Genomic DNA, 13,655 nt, shown 5'->3' on the forward strand with positions numbered 1-13,655 from the left:
ATGCATGAGGCAAGATTTGCTTTAACCATTTGGGACAAATAAACACTGTTTTGGGTTATACTCTCTATAAGGTATTCAAAATTTTCTTTCCTACTACAATCACTAATTCTGTCCCTAGTACTATTCCTAGAAATATATCCAAATGTATAGATATACAATATATATAATTATACATATAATATATAGACATATTGTTATCCAGAGATGATTGTCAAGTACTTTTTTTTTTTTTATTATTATTTATTTATTTATTTATTTATTTTTAATTATTAATTTCTGAACCCTCCTCCCTCCCCCCTCCCCATACCATCCCCCTGGTCCGTCCCAGCGTACCAGCCCCAAGCATCCAGCATCGTGCACTGAACCTGGACTGGCATCTCGTTTCATACATGACATTTCACATGTTTCAATGCCATTCTCCCAAATCTTCCCACCCTCTCCCTCTCCCACAGAGTCCATAAGACTGTTCTATACATCAGTGTCTCTTTTGCTGTCTCGTATACAGGGTTATCGTTACCATCTTTCTAAATTCCATATATATGCGTTAGTATACTGTATTTATGTTTTTCCTTCTGGCTTACTTCACTCTGTATAATAGGCTCCAGTTTCATCCACCTCATTAGAACTGATTCAAATGTATTCTTTTTAATGGCTGAGTAATACTCCATTGTGTATATGTACCACAGCTTTCTTATCCATTCATCTGCTGATGGACATCTAGGTTGCTTCCATGTCCTGGCTATTATAAACAGTGCTGCGATGAACATTGGGGTACACGTGTCTCTTTCCCTTCTGGTTTCCTCAGTGTGTATGCCCAGCAGTGGGATTGCTGGATCATAAGGCAGTTCTATTTCCAGTTTTTTAAGGAATCTCCACACTGTTCTCCATAGTGGCTGTACTAGTTTGCATTCCCACCAACAGTGTAAGAGGGTTCCCTTTTCTCCACACCCTCTCCAGCATTTATTATTTGTAGACTTTTGGATTGCAGCCATTCTGACTGGTGTGAAATGGTACCTCATAGTGGTTTTGATTTGCATAAACCTGTTTTAGTTTCTTAGCACAACTGAGCAGAAAGTAGAGTTTCATCCTGTCTCTACACCTGCACAGCCTTATCCACTATCATCATTTAATTTTTTATTTTATACTATTTATCAGTTAAACAGAGTGATCCCATTAAAGATTTAGTAATAATGGTCCATTCCTTTGAGTAAATTTATGGACAGTTGCTGAATTGAAGGTGCATAATCACTCAAATATAGATTGAATGAGTGAAAAGTGGTAGTAATCGTGTCTATAGGGAAAGATGAGGTAAGCAGACAGGTAGGAAAGCATATTGTCCCTTTCAGCTGTTGTCATTCTGTTAAGGGCAGGTATCATCTTGTAATGGGTTTGGATGTTGGAATTAGGCCGCCCTGAGTTCAAAGCTTTATCCTTATTGAGCAAATTATTTATCATCTTATCCCTTTCATTTATTAATTTGTTAAACTAATTAAATAATCTGTTAACCAATAATGTGTAGCACCTATTATGTGCTAGAGAAGGTGGCTTTTAAACACACTCAGGTCTCTCCTGCAAGCTCAGGTTTCGTTTTACTTCAATTATAGTCTGTCTTCATCTTCCCCTTTATGGTCAGTTTTTTTTTTCAGAAGAGTTATTGATACTCACTATCTCCATTTCTTCACTTCCTCCTGACTCCTTCTCTTCCCCCATTCTTGTATTGAAACAGCTACAACTGTCACAACCTCTGTATTAGTTAGAATAATGCTATTGGGCTTCCCTGGTGGCTCAGAGGGTAGAGTCTGCCTGCAATGCAGGAGACCTGAGTTTGATCCCTGGGTCAGGAAGATCCCCTGGAGAAGGAAGTGGCAGCCCACTCCAGTACTCTTGCCTGGAGAATCCCATGGACAGAGAGGCCTGGTGGACTACAGTCCATGGGATCACAAAGAGTCGGACATGACTGAGCGACTTCACTTCACTTCACTTTACCAGATAGACCTTGCAGTGAGTCTCTATTTTTTAATATGTAGAATATGGCTTCGTTATCACTGTAGATATCTTAGAAAGACGTTAGGGGTTGAAGTAAAGGACATAAAATGCTTAATGTGTCATTGGGACTTGTGTATTAGTTTTCTGTGATTGCTGCAACAAATCACAAACTTAATGGCTTAAAACAGTGCAAACTTATAGTTCTGTAGTTTAGCCAAATCGGATCTCACTGGCTTAAAATCAAAGTATTATATGCATATGTCAAAAGTAAAAGCCATTGTACAGTTTTAATATGTGAAGTTTATTATGAGTAATTTGAAAATATTTGAAAATATTTAAAATTGTAATAAAATACACTTAACATCAGTTTCCAAAAATAAAGTCAGATGAGGAACAGTCCACTTAGCCATGTAAACTAACGCATTTAAAAATTCCAGGAATTAGAATATAACTATCCTGGAGGGTCTGTGTATAACTCAGTAAATGGTAGCTGTTAATCACTTCTTGAAAATTTTTTTCTAGACTGCCATTTTATAACACAATATTTTTGCCTCTTTCTCTCCCTCACTCACATCCTACCCAGTCAGTTGTTTGGAGTTCCATAGGCTCTGTCTTAGATCCTCTCCTGTTTTTGCTCTACATTCTCATTCTTCTTCATTTTATTTGTACATATTTGTCAGGTGAGTGTGTATGCTCGGTTCTGTCTCATCACAACAAAGATTTGGAGTGACGGACATTAAAACCCTCGGCGCATCACAGCTCTCGGGTCTTGGACAGACTGTGTTATAGCTCTTAGACAAATCATTGTTACAGCTCTATTTTATTTAGAAAATAGCAAGAGAATCCTCAAGGTGTGAGGGCGTGCCGACCCAAAGACATGAGGAGAAGAGAGTGGGGAAGCATGCCAGTGCGCAGGAGAGGGAGAGAGAGAGAGCGCCCTTTGGCCCCTCTTTTTATGTGTTTTTCCCTCCCCCTGGGTCTGCCCTATGCAAATTGGGCTAGCCAGGAGTGCTATTTGTTCTACCTGAAGTCCTCACTCTGGTCCTCTGACCTTTCTTTGACTTTCCTTTGTTCTATTTTCACGGGCTTTTCCCTTCCTTGTCTTTTAGCCACCGCCATTTTGGACTCCTGTTTCCTATTCTAACTACCTAACATATTCATATATATTTGTAGGTGACTCATACGTGAATGTCTCCAGAGTAGACCCCTGATTCCAGACCCATGTACCGAGCTGTCTCTTTCATTTTCTACCAGTTCTTCCAAAGAAACCTCAGTTTCAACGTATTCAAAACCAAGCTCATGATCCTTTCCCCCTTGGCTCCCTGTTAGAAAGCCGCCTACAACGTCCTGATCTGTCTTTGTCCATTCTGTCCCCCTACAAAACATTTTCAGTACATTCAGTGCAACATTTTCAGAATACATACAGAAATGACAGTAAAGACAGACATTACCTCTACTGACTGTATACAAGACAGAAGGTTTGAAGGAAAATGGTCAGTTTACCCTTCTGAAGAAAGGTACTGAGAAACCACTTGGAATCCAAGGCTAGGGATGCTCCTGGCCCCAGGTGTAATGAAATAGGGAACTTACTTAAAAGGCCCTGAGGCAATCCTGTTTTGACTGTTCTGTCCTTGTGACCCTAGAACTTAGATCTGTTGATTAGGAATCTTCCTAGGATTTATTTGGATGGGCATCACTAAGGTTTGCCTTTATACTCTTTTTATTGTGTCTTTTACTAAACAGTCCCTTATCTAACCGGCACAGTATCAATATTTTTTTAAGTACCTCTGCCTGTCTGCTGTGCATTAGCATGCTTTATTCTTTTGAGTCTCTTATTTTCCGTATTTTAAAATTTTGAGGATGGAAGATAGTTTATTTTCGTGTATGTATTGCCTATAAATGTTTTCCAACTACATAAAAAAACAATTATAGCACCTGTTCCCTACCACCCTGTTTTACATACTTTTTCATTTCACTTTTACATACTGAAACATTTGAGAGTTGTACTTTTTAGTATTAGAAGGCCATCCACTGGGGATGGATGAGGGGGATTTTTTTGGCTTTTTTGTAAGTACAGGCACGAAGATTTAATTAAGTAACAGACTAGATACAGTTGAACGCCATTTTACATAAATTCTTGATTTTCCTTTTCTGCAGGCATGGTGAAAAGGTCAGTCTCAGCTCCAAGTGTGCAGAAATTGACCGAGAGATGATAAGTTCTCTTGGGGTTTCCAAATCTGTGCTAAATAATGTCATTTTCTGTCACCAAGAAGAATCCAATTGGCCTTTAAGTGAAGGAAAGGCTTTGAAGCAAAAGTTTGATGAGATTTTTTCAGCAACAAGGTTTGTAACCTGTAATTAGATTTTGTAGTCCATTAAGTTATTGAGCCAGAATTGCAATTTGGATGCTTCTTTTTCTAAACAGAAAGTCAAGCAATCATACCACTTATCCAGTGGAAACCAGCGGGCATATTTCCTTTCAGTTTTCTTTCTTTGCATCATTATTCACTTGGTTGACAGAATATATGTAACATTTGTACTTACTATTATGTCATAAGCATTTTCTGAGTTATTAAAAACTCTTTGTGAATGTTATCTTAATGACTGCATAATTTCCATTGTTTGAATATACTATAGTATGCTTACCAAGAAATTTGATTTTTATTTAATATCTTCAAAGGTACATAAAAGCCTTGGAAACACTTCGGCAGGTACGGCAGACACAAGGTCAGAAAGTAAAAGAATGTCAAACAGAACTAAAATATCTGAAGCAAAACAAAGAAAAAGCTTGTGAGATTCGTGATCAGATTACTAGTAAAGAAGCCCAGTTAACATCCTCGAGGGAAATTGTCAAATCCTATGAGAATGAACTTGATCCATTGAAGGTAATTTGATCTCTCGTATGCTGAGGAGAAGGTCACCATTTATCTATCTCTTACCCTAAAAGTACTTATTTTTCTGTGAATGGTGTGTGTATTTCTTGAAAAAATGATCAGAGACTGTATGTTATGGTTATGTCTTAGGTCTGTGTTAAGATAGTCCTAAAGTTGCCTGAAGATCTTGCATTTGAAGGTAAACAAATTTGTAGTATTGTATTAATGAGTCATGTCACTAGTTTTTAACAGTGTAATGACTCAACCTTACAGTTCTGTATTCTTCAGAAGATTATTTTTTTAATCATTTATTTACAGTTGCACTGAGTCTTTGTTGCTGCATGCAGGCTCGCTCTAGTTGCTGTGAGCAAGGGCTGCTTTTTGTTGCAGCGCACAGGCTTCTCACTGCGGTCACTTCTCTCGTTGCGAAGCACAGGCTGGAGGTGCATGGGCTTCAGTAGTTCAGCATGCAGGTTCAGTAGCTGGTGGCTGTGGGCTCCGGGGCGGGTAGGCTTCAGTGGTTCAGCGTGCAGGTTCAGTAGTTGGTGGCTGTGGGCTCTGGGGCGGGTAGGCTTCAGTAGCTGTGGCCGTGGGCTTGGTAGTTGCGCCTCTCAGGCCCTGGACCACAGGCTCTGTAGTGGTGGTGTGTGGGCTTAGTTGCTCTGTGGCATGTGGGATCTTCCCGGACCAGAGATTGAACATGTCCCCTGCATTGGCAGGTGAATTCCCAATCAGTCTACCACCAAGGAAGTCCAAAAGAGATTATTTTTTAATTAACAGGTCTTTCTTTGCAGTTTTTATAATTTGTAGGATGTTCTCGACATTGTGCAAAATTTGAAATTGATGTGTAGCGTGTTGATATATTTACAAATGAGTTAGATTTCTAAATTCTGTGATTGGTAAGCAAGACTTTAACGGAATCCCATTCACTCGTTTCACAAGCATTCATTAAGTGTTTCCAGTGTGTCAGGGTATACTATGTTTGGAGCTACAGGTGCAGAAAGAACAACAGTAGTGTCCTTCCCATTTAAGGTATTACTGGTCTAAAAAAAAACAGTTTTTTTAATGGCTTTTTAAAGTAGCAGAGGAAAGTTAAAAAAAATTTTTTTTAATTATTTGGTTTTTTAAAACTCTTATAAATACTGGTATAGATATTTGAATTGCAATCTGAAAATAGCTTGGTTTTCTGTCCCAGTGCCTATTGACATGAATGCATCCTTTAGTGAGTATTTATTCTTTTGAGCATAACACTGTGCTAGGTACTCTTGAGGATTGTTGTTGTTGATCAGTCGCTAAGTCATGTCCAACTCTTTTGACCCCGTAAACTGCAGCATGCCAGGCTTCTCTGTCCATCACTATCTCCCTGAGTTTGCTCAAGCTCATGTCCGTTGAGTCAGTGATACCATCTAGTCATCTCATCCTCTGTCACCCCCTTGTTCTCTTGTCCTCAGTTTTCCCCAGCATCAGGGTTTTTTCCCATGAGTCAGATCTTTGCATCAGGTGGCCAAAGTATTGGAGCTTCAGTTTCAGCATCAGTCCTTCCAATGAATATTCAGGGTTGATTTCCTTTAGGATTGACTGATTTAATCTTCTTGCTGTTCAAAGGACTCTCAAGAGTCTTCTCCAGCACCACAGTTCGAAAGCATCCATTTTTCAGTGCTCAGCCTTCTTTATAGACCAACTCTCACAGACATACGTGACTACTGAAAAAAACCATAGCTTTGACTATACAGACCTTTGTTGGCAAAGTGATGTCTCTGCTTTAAAACACTGTCTAGGTTTGACATAGCTATTCTTCCAGGGAGCAAGTGTCTTTTAATTTTGTGGCTGCAGTCACCGTCCGTATTGATTTTGGAGCCCTGTTCTCTTGAGGATAGGGAAGCCAAAGACTTAGACTTTGTTTTTAATGATCTAGTAGTCTAGTTAGAGAAATAAAGAATATATTTTGAAAGATAGTTAGGATTACAAAGAAGTAAAATGAAGAGCTGTAGCAATGTGAATGATATAGTTTAAACATAGGTTAAGAGCTTGAAGATGGTGATTGTGGCACAATTGAGAAACGAAAAGAAAATAGATAAATTGGACTTCATCAAAACAAAAAACTTTTGTTCAGCAAACTATACCATCAACAATGCAAAAAGACCACACACAGAATGGGAGAAAATATTTACAAGTTACATATGTAACAAGGAACTTTTATCTGGAATATATAAAGAATCCTTCTTGTTGTTGTCTAGTCGTTAGGTTGTGTCTAACTCTTTTGCAGCCCTTTGGACTGTAGCCCACCAAGCTCCTCTGTCCATGATATTTCCTAGGCAAGAATACTGGAGTGAGTTGTCATTTCCTTTTCCAAAGGATCTTCCTGACCCAGGGATCAAACCCACACCTCGTACATTGGCAGGCAGACTTCACTGAGCCACTAGGGAAGCCCCAGCCAAGATAATGTTAATGCTGCCACAGCACAGTGAAAACGCTGATGGAAGCCGACAAGTTTCTGAGAAGTAGAAACTCCTCTTTTACAGTAACAAGGGTATTCCTGTTTATTGCCATTAAGAATTAATCCAGTTCTTCTTGTTAGACTGCTCAATATATTTTCTGAATAGTTTTTTCCCCACAATTGATATGAATGATCACATTCATGAAGGACTTTCTGTATGCCCAGTCACTGATCAGAATGCTTTAAAACATATTATACAAGCCCCGTGGTAACCCCGTGAAGTTTTTCAGACAAGAAAAACAGGTATTCATACTGGAAGTAAGAATTTAATTCCAGACCTCTCTGATTCCCAGACCCATACTTTTCTCCTTTGGTCAGATTTATCAAAATATAATTTACTTTTAATAAAATCCACACTTTTGAAATTACTATTTGATGAGTTTGGACAAATGCATACAGTAGCAGTATTACTGTATGCTACAGTAATACATACTAGTAGCAGTATTACTACTAGTACAGTCAATATATGGAAACTTCCCATCACCCCCAGAGGTTCTTTCAAGTCTGTTTGTAGTCAGTCTGCTACCTCCACTCCCAGCCTTTGGTAGTCACTAATTTGTTTTGTGTTTTGGCCTTTTCTAGAACGCCACATTCTGGAATGTGGCATAATGCACAGTGGAATCGTGCATTATGTAGCCTTTGTGTCTGACTATTAGCGTAATGCTTTAAAATCTATGTTGTTGCATGTTTGAGTAGTTCATTCCTTTTTATTGCTGAGGATATTCCATCTTAAGGATATATTGCAGTTTGTTCATCTGTTCTCGTTGGTGGACGTTACATTGTTAACAGCTTTTAGCTATTACAAATAAAACTACTGTAAACTTCTGTGTAGAGGTCTTTATTTGGAGATACGTTTTCATTTCTCTTGGGTAACTCCCTCAGAGTGGGTTGTTAGGTTATATATTAAGTGTGTGTTTTACCTTAGTTGCCAAACCATTTTTCAGAGTGTCACTTTGGTAGTCCCACAACAATGTTTAAGAGTGTAGTTGTGCTTCATCCTTATCAGCACTTAGTGTTACTGTTTTTTATTTTAGCCATTAAAATAAATGTCTGATTGCTGTTGTTGTTGTTCAGTCACTTAGTCCTGTCTGACTTTTTGCGACCCCACAGACTGCAGGATGACAGGCTTCCCTGTCCTTCACTATCTCCCATAGTTTGTTCACATGAATGTCCACTGAGTTGGTGATGCCATCCAACCATCTCATCCTCTGTCGCCCTCATCTCCTTTTGCCCTCAGCCTTTCCCAGCATCAGGGTCTTTTCCAGTGAGTCGGCTCTTCTCCATTGAGTGGGCTCTTCTCAGGTGACCAAAGTATTGGAGCTTCAACTTCAGCATCAATCCTTCCAGTGAATATTCAGGGTTGATTTCCTTTAGAAGTGACTGATTTGATCTTGCTGTCCAAAGGACTTCAAGAGTCTTCTCTAGCACCACAGTTGAAAAGCATCAGTTCTTTGGTGCTCATCCTTCTGTATGGTCCAGCTCTCACATCCATACATGACTGCTGGAAAAACCATAGCTTTGACTATATGGACTTTATCAGCAGTGTCTCTGCTTTTTAATGTGCTGTGTTGATCATAGCTTTTCTTCCAAGGAGATTTTTACTTCATCAAAATTAACATTTTCTTATAGTTTTTGCTTTATGTTTCCTATCTAAGAAATCTTTGACCCAAGGTCACAAAAATTTTCTTCTTGAAGTTTTATAGTCTGAGTTCTTATATTTAAGTATATTTCAGGTTAATTTTTTAATACGGTATGAGGTGAGGTTGAGATTTTCTTCTTTACATAAATGTCCAGTCATTCCAGCTCCCAGAGGCTACAGTCTTAATTGTTATACCACCTTGCCTCCCAGTGTCATCTCCCATTTTTAAGTATGGGACTCTATACAAGTCCTCTGAGTCTCCTACTGTACTTGACATGTACAGGCACACTTTGCCTTATTGTGCTTTGTAGATAACTGCTTTTTTTTTTTATTGATTTTTTTGTAGTAACTCTATGTCAAGCAAGTGTGTTAGTGTCATTTTTCCAACAGCATTTGCTCATTTTGGAAGACAGCTGTGCTCACCACTGTATCACCAACGCCATTTGCTCACTTTGTGTCACATTTTGGTAATTCTTGCAATATTTCAAGCTTTTTCATTGTTGTATTATTATGGTATTTTGTAATCAATGATCTTTGGTGTTACTACTGTAATTGTTTTGGGGTGCCACAAACCACACCCATATAAGACAGCAAATTTTATTGTTGTACTTCATTAAATTTTTTTTTTTAAGACAGCACATTTAATCAATAAATGTTGTAGGTGTTGTTACTGCTCTACCAACTGTCGATTCCCCTTTCTCCCTCTTCTTCTGAGACACCCATTATTGAAATTAGACCAGTTATTAACCCTGTAAGGGCCTCTCACATCTTTTAAGAGACAGGAATAGTCATACATCCTCTCACTTTAAATCAAAAGCTAGAAATGATTAAGGTTGGTGAGGAAGGTATATCAAAAGCCATCATAGGCCAAAAGCTGGGTCTCATATGTCAAGTGGTTAGCCAGCTTGTGAATGCAAAGGCAGAAGTTCTTGAAGGAAATAAAAGTGTTACTCCAGTGAACTCATAAGATAAAAAAGTGAAACAGCATTATTGCTGATGTGGAGAGTTTAGTGGTCTGGATAGAAGATCAAACCAGCCACAACATTCCCTTAAGTGAAAGCCTCATCCAGAGCCAGGTCCTAACTCTCTTCAATTCTGTGAAGGCTGAGAGAGGTAAGGACGCTGCAGAAGAAAGGTTTGACAGTAGCCAGAGATTCTTAAGGTTTAAGGAAAGATGCTGTCTCCCAAGACTTCAGAGTGCAAGGTAAAGCAGCAAATGCTCATAGAGAAGCTACAAGTTATATAGAAGACATAGCTCAGACCATGAGTGAAGTTGGCTTCATTGTACAGTAGATTTTCACTGTGGATGAAACAGCCTTATACTGAAAGAAGATACCATCTAGGACTTTCATGGCTAGAGAGGAGAAGTCAATGCCTGGCCTCAAAGCTTCAAAGGTCAGGCTGACTGTTGTTAGGGACTAACATAGCATGTGAGTTTTAAGTGGAAGCCAGTACTCATTGACTATTCTGAAAATCTTAAGAGCCCTTAAAAATTATGCCAAATCTACTATGCCTGTGTTCTATAAATGGAGCAACCTGGATGACAGTGTATCTATTCACAATGTGATTCAGTGAATATTTTAAACCCATTGTTGAGATCTACTGCTCAGAAAAAAATGTATTTTTCAAAATTTCCATAATTTTGCTCATCAACCTTGTATCTGGTCAGCCAAGAGTGCTGATGGAGATGTACAATGAGATTTATGTTTTCATGTCTGCTAACATAGCACCCATTCTGTAGCTCATGGATCAAGAAGTCATTTTTCATTTTCATGTCTTTTTAAGAAATACATTTCATAAGGCTGTAGTTGCCCATAGACAGTAATTCCAATGATGGCTCCGGGTAAATTGAAAACCTTCTGGAAAGGATTTACCATTCTAGATGCCATTAAGAATATTCATGATTCATGGGAACAGATCAAAATATGAACATTGTTTTCTTTTAAGACGTAATACTATTGCACACTTCTACATGGTAGTGTAAACAACTTCTATATGCACTGTGAAGCCAAAAGATTTGTGTGACTTAACTTTATTTCAATAATCACTTTATTGCAGTGGTCTGGAACTGAACCCACTTTGCCTGAGGTGTCATAATGATTAGAGGGAATATATAGCAGCACTTAGTAAAGGGTCTGCAACATAGCAAGTCTTCAATTGCTGATAGCTTTGACTGTTACTGATAATTGTTTTTTAATCTCTCATTCAGCTAACATACTAAACACTTGTTACATGTGCTGGGGAAGCGTTGGTGAACAAAGTGAACGATGTTTCTATGATGATAACATTACCTACTAATACATAAATCATAAGATATGGTATTAGTGAAGTGAAAGTCGCTGAGTCATGTCCAATTCTTTTCGACCCCATGGACTACACAGTCCATGTCCTTCTCCAGGCCAGAATACTAGAATACTGGAGTTGGTAGCCGTTCCCTTCTCCAGGGGATCTTCCCAACCCAGGGATTGAACCCGGTCTCCTGCATTGCAGGCAAATGAAGTTGAGGATGTATTTTGGTACAGGTATGGAAGCTTACAGTTGATACCCATAATATGTTAGTTTAAAAGGTGTCTTAGAAGAGAAATGGGTCAGCCTTAGAATTGTAGAGGAAAACCCCAGGAGAATATCCCCAGCATCATCCAAGGAGGGAATTTTCTGAGCCAGGTCACCCATATTCCTAGGAGTTGAGGCAGCCAGCTGTTGCTAGAAGCAGGCCCCTGAGATCATTTGTCACATTTCACTTGTGATGCAGCATGAGTTTCTAGTCCACTCAATAGTTCTAATTTCTTTTTTAATAAATAGCCTTTTAAGGATTAAGTTCTTAAAATGTGGTACTTTAATGTGACTCCAGTTACCCAGTGAATGAATGACTTTTGTGAGAGGTGTTGAAGGTAGAGCATGGGCGTTGGAGTTAGAAGGGAGTTTATTTTCTTCTTTTCTTTATGAGCTATAAGGAGTTGCATGAGTTACTTAATGTCTAAAATCCTCAGTTTCTCTGTGCTCTCTTTATAGCAATGTGACTAAGTGACTGGCCCTGGGACATATTATTTATCTTCAGTTATTTGCAGTGTAAACTACAGTGAATTTTACTTATGTAGGGTGTTTATTTTCAGAATCGTCTAAAAGAAATTGAACAAAATCTCTCTAAAATAATGAGACTCGACAATGAAATTAAAGCTTTGGAAAGCCGAAAGAAGCAAATGGAAAAAGATAATAGTGAACTGGAACAGAAAATGGAAAAGGTTTGTGGTGGTGGAATTTTGTTCTACTTCAGAATTTTGAGACTATTGTAATGAACCTCATTTGATCCCATTTTGTCACTCATTTCCAAACTTAGAAATCTTGATGTTTGTGGTACTTCCATGTTTATGTTAAAAGGAAGGATATTGAATAAGCTCTGGTTCATATTTTGTACCTCAGTGTGATACCTTGTTATACTTTATTTTGGTTCTACACAGGTGTTTCAAGGGTCTGATGAGCAACTAAATGATTTATATCACAATCACCAGAGAACAGTAAGGGAGAAAGAAAGGAGATTGGTAGACTGTCAGCGTGAACTGGAAAAATTAAATAAAGAATCTAGGCTTCTCAATCAAGAAAAATCAGAACTACTTGTGGAACAGGGTAGGACAGTGTTTACTTGTTTTTTTCTGTATTATAATATTATGCATTTTCTGTATGAATGATGAATCTCTAGGGAAGTATGCCATGTGAAAAAAGTCAGTCTCAAAAGATTATATATCATATGTTTCCATTTTATGTGATTAGATTAATGATTGCCAGGGTTACCCAGTAGGAGGAAGAATGGGAGGAGGGTTAGCATGATGATGGTTTTATAATTGTATTTATTTATTTATTCATTTTTGGCTGTGCTGGGTCCTCATTGCTGCACAGGCTTTTCTGTGGTTGCAGAGAGTGGGGACTACTCTCTAGTTGTGCCTGGGCTTCTCATTGAGGTGGCTTCTCTTATTGTAGAGCACAGGCTCCAGGACATGTGGGCTCAATCGTTGCAGTTCCCGGGCTCTAGAGAACCGGCCCAGTAGTTGTGGCACACAGGCTTAGTTGCTCCACAGCATATGGGGGTCTTCCCAGGTCAGGGATCAAACCCATGTCTCCTGCATTGGCAGGCTGATTCTCTACCACTGAGTCACTAGGGAAGCCCTGGTTATGGTTTTAAAACAAAGAAGAGGGTTCTTGTGGTATTTGAACTGTTCAATATCTTGACTGTCATGGTGAATGTAAGAACCAACACAGCTGATAAAATCATATAAACTTATACACAGAGATGAAATTTAAACTGGGGAAATAAAAGATTGATGGATTGTATTAGTCTCATTATCCTTATTGTGATATACTATAGTTTTTCAGAATTACTAAAAGAGAACATTGTTTTTCAACTCAGCAACAGTTCTGACATCAGATGTGTAGGTTTTTCCACACCGAGCAATTTTCCAGTTATCAGTGGATACCAGGTGTCCTGTAATTTCATTCATTTCTGACATTCCTGGTCCGAAATTAGCACAGACCCCACAGATTAAGGGCTCAGTCCCATGAAACTGTCCCTCAATTTACTTCAGATGCCACTCCCCAAGTCCCAGGTTGTCTAGCATCTGTACTTCTGACCAACCAGCTGTATAAATCAGAGGTTTCCACAACTCCT

The 13,655-nt window shown here is 38.7% G+C and overlaps 1 protein-coding gene across 1 annotated transcript in view; it reads left to right on the forward strand.

Moving 5' to 3' along the window:
- RAD50 (RAD50 double strand break repair protein) overlaps positions 1–13,655 on the forward strand; it is a 109,553-nt gene that overhangs the window by 37,173 nt on the left and 58,725 nt on the right. The window contains exons 4-7 of the mRNA XM_027547086.1: positions 4,144–4,329; positions 4,667–4,871; positions 12,109–12,237; positions 12,454–12,619. Coding sequence (XP_027402887.1) covers positions 4,144–4,329; positions 4,667–4,871; positions 12,109–12,237; positions 12,454–12,619 — 686 coding nt within the window. The remainder of the gene's footprint in view (positions 1–4,143; positions 4,330–4,666; positions 4,872–12,108; positions 12,238–12,453; positions 12,620–13,655) is intronic.

Source organism: Bos indicus x Bos taurus, chromosome 7 (assembly GCF_003369695.1).
Source record: "Bos indicus x Bos taurus breed Angus x Brahman F1 hybrid chromosome 7, Bos_hybrid_MaternalHap_v2.0, whole genome shotgun sequence".
Classification (NCBI taxonomy): domain Eukaryota; kingdom Metazoa; phylum Chordata; class Mammalia; order Artiodactyla; family Bovidae; genus Bos; species Bos indicus x Bos taurus.